Source organism: Cherax quadricarinatus, chromosome 10 (assembly GCF_038502225.1).
Source record: "Cherax quadricarinatus isolate ZL_2023a chromosome 10, ASM3850222v1, whole genome shotgun sequence".
NCBI classification, from domain to species: Eukaryota; Metazoa; Arthropoda; class Malacostraca; order Decapoda; family Parastacidae; genus Cherax; species Cherax quadricarinatus.
The window spans coordinates 46,646,699-46,655,322 of NC_091301.1; the positions used below are offsets into that span (position 1 = coordinate 46,646,699).

General features: G+C 39.0%; 1 protein-coding gene across 4 annotated transcripts in view; it reads left to right on the top strand.

Moving 5' to 3' along the window:
- The window catches only part of LOC128688068 (calcium/calmodulin-dependent protein kinase type II alpha chain-like), a 247,364-nt gene that overhangs the window by 47,541 nt on the left and 191,199 nt on the right, over positions 1–8,624 (top strand). For 2 of the 4 annotated variants that reach the window (XM_070083808.1, XM_070083809.1), the window contains exon 3: positions 8,490–8,516. The exons of the other annotated variants lie outside the window; for them this stretch is intronic. In XM_070083808.1, the coding sequence (XP_069939909.1) occupies positions 8,490–8,516 (27 nt within the window). The remainder of the gene's footprint in view (positions 1–8,489; positions 8,517–8,624) is intronic. 4 annotated transcript variants of the gene reach the window in all.

An 8,624-nucleotide genomic window follows, 5' to 3' on the forward strand; every position in this document is an offset into this window, starting at 1 on the left:
TCCGATCATCCTTTGTATCTCTATGGCTCCCGTATCCTTGAACGTGATAGTCAGGTTTCTAGGCCTTCTCTTTGACCGTAGGTTATCCTGGAAACCTCACATTACCTCTCTGAAGGCAACTTGTCACAGCCGGCTAAACCTTCTTAAAACCCTTGCTCATCTTTCCTGGGGAGCTGATCGTCGAACTCTGCTTCGCCTACATTCAGCCCTCGTTTTATCAAAACTCGATTATGGTGACCAGATTTATTCCGCAGCCTCTCCTGCTACTCTCTCTAGCCTTAACTCTATCCATCACCAAGGATTACGTTTGTGCCTTGGTGCTTTTCACTCTTCCGCTGTTGAGAGCCTCTATGCAGAAGCAAATGTTCCATCCTTGTCTGATCGCCGTGATGCCCATTGCCTTCGCTACTATGTACGCTCTCACGATCTCCACAATCCTTCCATTTATAGAATGGTCACCGATATTAGTAGACATTCTTTATTCGTTCGCCGCCCCTGTTTGCTCCATCCCTTTTCTCTTCGCCTACATTCACTCTTGTCTTCCCTTCACTTACCACCTTTATATGTTCATGTAGCATCTCACTTTTCCCTACCCCCCTGGGAAGTTCCAGCTGTTCAGGTCTGTTCTTTCTCACTCCCTTGCTCGAAAGCTCAACTGCCTGTGGTGGCTTTCCGCTCTCTTTTTCTTGATCACTTCCACTCCCATTCTCATGCCACCGCTGTGTACACAGATGGCTCTAAGTCTTCAGACGGCGTCGGATTCGCAGCAGTGTTTCTGGACAGCGTTGTGCGGGGGCATTTACTATCTTCGGCTAGCATTTTTACTGCTGAACTGTATGCCATTCTTGCAGCACTTATTCGTATCGCATCTATGCCTGTGTCATCATTTGTGGTAGTCTCAGACTCCCTTAGTGCTCTACAGGCTATTCGAAAATTTGATACATCTCACCCCCTAGTTCTCTGTATCCAACTTTGGCTACGTCGTATCTCTACGAAGCATAAAGATATTATTTTTTGTTGGGTCCCTGGTCATGTCGACGTACAGGGCAATGAACAGGCAGACACTGCTGCGCGGTCAGCAGTACATGACCTACCAATTTCCTATAGAGGTGTTCCATTTCTGGACTATTTTGCTGCAATAGCTACCCACCTTCACGCCTGTTGGCAACAACGTTGGTCAACTCTGCTTGGTAACAAACTTCATTCTATTAAACCAAGCATAGGTTACTGGCCGTCTTCTTGTCATCAGTGCCGTGATTGGGAGACCACTCTCTCCTGTCTTCACATTGGCCACACTCGTCTTACTCACGGGTATCTCATGGAGAGGCACCCTGTACCTCTCTGTGAGCAGTGTCAAGTTCCAGTATCGATTAGCCACATTCTGTTAGACCGCCCTCTCTATGAACGAGCACGCAGAATTTACCTCCAACGCCGTCTTCGTTCTACTACTCTCTCTTTACCTTCCCTTCTTGCTGATGGACCCTCCTTTAATCCTGACTTTCTCATTGACTTCTTGACAACGACTGATTTACTCCACAAACTCTGATGATGATACCTTATGCACTCCCCTCAGCCCTTTCTAGCTCAGTCTCTTGCTGCCCTTTACCCTTTCACCATCCATTGCTCCGCTGTTATCCGTAACCTATTACTCATCCACCTCCCTTTTGCCACCTGATGCCCTCGCTTCCTTCCTGCCCTGCAGCGCTGTATAGCCCTTGTGGCTTAGCGCTTCTTTTTTGATTATAATAATAATAATAATATTTGTTATCTTTCGTTGGCATATTTACCCCTTTTGCAAATTTAGCTTCCTTGATTTCTACTTTCTTTGCGAAGATGAACAGATTGTTGATTTCAACTTCCCATACATCCTGGCAGGCTCGGCTAAACATATGCCACTTTCATATTCTTGTACATTCTCTTTCATGAATTCTATTGTGTTTCTCACCTTCTTTACCAAAGGGCTGGCACAAGGAACTGTCTTTAGGCCCATGGTGGCTTATTTTGCAGTCGCACTCAGTAGTTAAGCACAAAAAACAATGGATTATTACGAAATATTTTGGATGAATGCGCGAAGTAATGCTCACTAAACTAGTGACAGAGCCAGACTGAGAGACGCATGCATGAGTGGCAGCTTCCCAGGTGGGCAGATGCGTCTAATGCATATGATTTCCAGGTAGAGGTACGAAATCCGGACCAAAATTTTGCCCCCAAAAAATGGTATAAGTCCGAAATGTACGATATTTGGTGTGTATAAAATCTGGAGTTCCACTGTAGTAGTAGCGCACACACCATCAAACAGTAGTAGTAGCACACATACACCATCAAACAGTAGTGGTAGCACACACTGTCAAACAGTAGCAGTAGCATACACCATCAAACAGTAGCAGTAGTACACACCATTAAACAGTAGCAGTAGGACTTACCATCAAACAGTAGTAGTAGCACACACACCATCAAACAGTAGCAGTAGCACATGCCATCAAACAGTAGTAGTAGCAGCACACACACCATCAAACAGTAGCACATGCCATCAGACAGTAGTAGTAGCATACACACCATTAAACAGTAGTGGTAGCACACACACAAGCAAACAGTAGCAGTAGCACATGCCATCAAACAGTAGTAGTAGCAGCAGCACACACATCAAACTGTAGTAGCACACACACCATCAAACAGTAGTAGCACACATAATCAAACAGTAGTAGCACACACACCATCAAACAGTAGTAGCACATATAATCAAACAGTAGTAGCACACACACCATCAAACAGTAGTAGCACACATATTCAAACAGTAGCAGCACACACACCATCAAACAGTAGTAGCACACACACCATCAAACAGTAGTAGCACACACACCATCAAAGAGTAGTAGCACACACACCATCAAAGAGTAGTAGCACACACACCATCAAACAGTAGTAGCACACATACCATCAAACAGTAGTAGCACACATCATGAAACAGTAGTAGTGCACTCACCATCAGATATTTCCCTGACTTACCATTCTTACTGTCATATGATTGTGGCCTTCCCTGACTTACCATTCTCACTGTCATATGATTGTGGTCTTCCCTGACTTACCATTCTCAGTCATATGATTGTGGTCTTCTCTGGCTTACCATTCTCACTGTCACATGATTGTGGTCTTCTCTGACTTACCATTCTCACTGTCATATGATTGTGGTCTTCTCTGACTTACCATTCTCACTGTCATATGATTGTGGTCTTCCCTGACTTACCGTTCTCACTGTGATATGACCCTGGTCTTCCTTGACTGACTTCTTCAATAAGCACAAAATTAGCCACATTATGTGTTGTCCACCCCACATAAAAAAACAATGCTTTTCTTTTCTCTATGTTCACACATAAATCACTTTGAGTGACTTTGCAGTGTTAACCTTTGGAAACATTGTTAGATGTTTTTCCAGTGCAAAAATACATCCCAAGTTTAACTTGTAAGTTGATTTTATACATCATTAACTGCCTTTCATTAGTTTTGAATAACTATCATACTTAGTTCAGTTATCCACAAACTCTCCAGTTGTAGTTTCAACATTGTTTTAAACATTATCTGCACATTGTCCCAAACTTGTTTCAACAATATTGAGTCTATTTGTCAACTGCCATTGTGTTTAGCTCACTGATTATGAAAATAATTTGTATTAATTTCACCTGGCATCTTTCACAAAGGCTTTGGGGTATCGGTTGATTAGAGAAATTTACATCTTATATCTTATGATGTTATATAACTTTATTTCCCAAGAAAATAAGTTAAACTTAAAATATTAAGTTATCAGTATATTACTCGTACAGTGAAATAAATCTGGTGTATATGAAAAATTATGCCCCATTTAATACATCTTTATTATAACTACAGTTTTACATGATGTCACCTTATAAATATATGTACACATGTAGTACTCGATTATAAAATCCTCATAATTGTTGCTGTGTCTGAACTACACTCAAACTGCTGCTCAAGTTATAATTGTTACTGTAACTGAACTACATTCTAACTGCTGCTGAAGTTATAGTTGAGCTTTTTTGCCATTTGATCAATACATATATACATTATGAACGCTGAACGTTTCAGTATCACAATTGATCCTGCTGTTTTATAGTAATACAAAAGCAACACATTCATTTACATGTGTCACACATAAAACTTATTATTCTTGTACATTTATTTTAGAATGATATTAAAATTTCAAGTAAGAAGAGCTTTAAGATTTTTCCCCTCTTCCTCTTCCATTTTCTCTGGTGTTGGCCCAATACTCTGGTTGCCCCCAGGCTGCCATTTTAGGTCTAGGTACATGATCAGTGAGAGCACCTCAGATGGACACGATGATGAGGATGCACAGGAGGTGGACCTCGAGGCTCTCTCTATCAACTAGTTTGGTTTCCAACATTCACTCCTCTACAGCTTCCTGTGATGGATCATACTGATCATGAGCCTCCTGCACTCACTTATCTCAATGTCATCCTCTTGTAAGGGGCTGACATGAGCATGAAAAACAAGAGAATAGAGCAGGCTCTTCCCCCTTGATGGGCAGAGGGCCATTCAAGCCATCAGAAGATATGACATATGACTCGGAATTTTAGACTTTTTGACAGTATGTTGAGTAGTACCAAGCTTCCATAGCAGAATGACCGCTACAGCTGTATAGTATTCCTTATGCTGCTGTGTTTTGTACAGTATAGTGTATGATCCTAGTACAAAGTGGATTGAGTAAGGTTTAGTCAGTTATTTGCTATATGGTAGCAGGTTATGTTGTGTGTCAATACTGGCAATACTATCTGTTGGCTTGGTGGTCCCTGCCCACTGAGGCTGGTGAACATCAGTGTAGTTCATATTTACCTCCCCTGTTTTGCCTTGGTTTCTCTTTAAGATTCAACTTGCATCATATTTTCACAAATGCTCTTATTATCAACATTTATTCAGTTTGAAATATGTAATTATTTCTTATATTGATCTTCATTTTTCTCAAAATTGACTTCTATTTTTGTTCTGTTTATACAGTACACACACACTTCCTATTTTTCTTAAAAAATGTCATTTTTTTCATCAAAATTATTAAAAATACTTTAAGTTTTCCTAATATGTTTACTTGTTAATTAAACTTTCATAATCTGTGGTGATTTATCTACTCAAGTCTCTGTATATTTCCTTAATTGTCAGTATCCATTTATTTTATCTCTCTCTCTCTCTCCCTCTCTCTCAAACCTTTGAATCACATTCATCTCAAAGAACCATGCTATATACTGTATATGAAAACTTCTATATATACTTAGCTTACACGTGCATATAATAACTGCCATATATATTTGGCCTAAACATCTATAAGATAACTGCTTATAATTAGTAGTATATGATAACTGTCATATGTACTTGGCATATACTCTCATCTGCTGTTATTTTTTCACACTCCCTGTATCACTCTTGAGTAAACACCTCATCAAATCTATATTCTACTCTGCAATTATTTTTACCTGATGACTATAGTAATTATTTTAAGCTTTGCTTTTATCTAATATTCTTATATCATAAAATTTTATTAATTTCCTTAGTAAGTATTCATAATAATATTCACATATCAGAACTCTCAGCTTTTGTTATACGCTAATACTGCATAAAAGCCATGATATGTGCTCAGCAAAACTTTCTTCAAAATGATTTTAGAATTCATTTAACTGTAACTCAGATTTTTCAGAAATGTATCATGCATACAATCAATATAATTTGCTAAATTTCAAAATTCACCTTACACATGGGACATATAATGAAAAGATTGAACCTTTTTTTCATTAGAATAATGAAGTACAACTTTTTAGTAGTGATTAAGCGATTAATTGTTTTCTTTAATGCAACTTGTTTTAATGTTTTATTTTTTGGTGTAACTCTAAGGTAAACTCATTTTTTAATTAAAATTTAATTGTATTTCTATAACTAAAGTTAACATTAGTTAAGATTTACTGCATAAAAATATCTTCCCATGTTTATTTTTATTCAACATACATATAGCACGTACCAGTTGATTTATAGTTTTCCCCAAAAGCTATAGGCTACTGTAAATTGTATTATTAGAAAGTATTTATGTTTAAGATGCACTGGAGAAAAGTTCTGCATATAAGAAAATTGCTTAAGAAATTCCACACATGCATGATCACTAAAACATTATAACCAGAGTGGTGATATTAGTGATCGTTGCTGTGTGCATTACTGTTGCCTTACAACTTGTGGCCATTGGCTGGTTTGTTATCCTGCGGTGGCCCTCACACCCAGCCTTTGTGCCCTCGGTAGTATTATGCCACATGTATGACCTCTTTTCAACAAACTTTGCCTTACTAATTACACAGTACTGAAATTGTTGGAATATTTGCATGCAGCTCATGTATATGAAAGAAAAAATGCACTGTTTTCATGTTAGAGTTGAGCCTGTTCAGAGCATGTCACTGAGGTCGAGGGTGTGAGGCAGTGCCGAGGCAGCCCTGGGGTAGTATAATCCTCAAGTGTAGAGACAAGATCTGGGGATTAGCGCTTGTGTCCTTGACGTGGGTGTTACATTGACCTGACCTGACCTGACTTGACAGATCACCATCATGTGCGTAACTCTGTCAAGACTGCCTCCTTGTCCTCCTCACTCTCCTGGCACGCAGGTGAGTTGCTGGACTGCAGGAGGAGTCTTTCTGCACACCCTCCCACCAATAGGCCATTTCAGCCACAGCTCACTAGCCTCAGGAACGCACCCTGTCTTGTCGTCATGCCACTGTGTGTAGTCCCACTGTAGGAAGCAGCACCTACTGACATGCTGCTCATCATTCCCTCCCTCAGTAGCCCCACTAAGGTGCACACAGTCTCTTGCACCTTTTATTTTTTTTTTGCTATTGCTGTCATATTCTATCTTACTGGTAAACTAGAACCTTCATAGTTGTATGTAATACAGTATATATATTAAGTCTCTCACTCTGTACAATGCATATTCTAACATGGCACATAACCAGCAGTATTCAAAGTAATCAATAAATGAATAATTTCTTGTGAAGGACAATTATGTCTTAGTCTTTATTTCATAGGAAACCCAGTGCACATAATCAATGATGTAAATTTTATGGTATCCTTCCCCTTTCCCTTAACATTCAATAAGATATCTGTTGTTTCCTTGTTACATACAATGAAAAAGCCTCCAAGTGAGTCTGTATAATGTACTGAGAGTTTATTGTAATTTCTTAATAGGTCCTTTGTAATTATTGGTCTTTGGTATGCCAAATGGGCAAGAATAGCCTCTTGTGTGGCTTTTACATTCCTCTATAGAATGTTTACTCTTGTTGTAATCTGAAGACAGGATACAACTTTGTTTGATTGCGTGCTGGGCATCAGTGGGGCCTCTACTGAAGCTGACCTGTTAGGCTCTTATGTTGTTGTGTTCAGCAGTGCACGGGTATCTTATTGGCATCCTGGATGTTGTGCCACTCAACCACTTGTTGCTCTAGGTACATCTGGCATTCATGTTATGTTGCAGATATTACACTCAGAAATGTCATGTATTGTATGTCCTGGGACAGTTTAATTGTAGAATAGACTACAGCATATAATACTGGTGAAACACATGTCAGAATGTAGAGATGTACCTGCTACCTGCTACCCATTGCCAGCTAGTGAGGCTGTGTTGGATGTTAAATGTTTCTTCGCATGCAGACAGGTGCTAGTGTATTGCAACTGGAAGTCGCATCCTATCTCTGCTTGCAGCCACGGGATGGACTTGTAGTTTAGGACATTTAGGTAGCAAAGAAAATGTGTAAGCATACCATGCCTAATTTTTAGGATTGTTGCTCACGTCATTTCGGTTGAAGTAGTGTTTGCAAGAGACTGCATTTTCTTTGTTCCTTTAAATATGCATTATGCAAAGTAAAATGGTTTGCCAGAGTGTGCCCAAGGAAATGTTTGGGATCATATGTTAGATGAGAATGGTATATGATTCAGTTATATATTGAGGTCAGACAAAGGTTTTTCCTGAGGACTCACTGATGTTCCATGTTATCATAAGTGACATGGCTTTAGATAATAATTTGTAACTTTGCATTTTGCATGAAAAAATAGTAGTTCAAATCTATTGAAAACAGTAGTAAATATATGTATGAAGCGTTTGCACATTGTGTAAATTGTCGGTGAGAGGATCATGATTTTATAAGGCCTAGCATGTAGGAATGCAACTTCAATGAATATGGTATAGATTAGACAGTAGCCTAATTATTATGCAGTACTTGAAAATAATGTATTATATGGATAGACAGTTGAATGCTTACAAGTGAGCTGATTTACTATAAGAATAGAAAACTGGCATATAGATGGAATAATAAGATGTATATTTAATGTTAAACAGAATTGACAACATGACCATGGAAAAAAGGAAATTATAATATTGGGGATTAATTTTACCATTAATGGTGTTTCCCTACTCACATAAATATCTCTGCCTGTTTCAGCCAATAGGAACAACAATGTTTTGGACCGTGAGTATCAGTGTTCCTCTGTCGTCAACTTCTGCGAGTTCTACTAGCAGTTTTACTAATGAACCATGTTTAACCCTTCTGCCTAGGAAGACTGGTTGTAGTATTTAG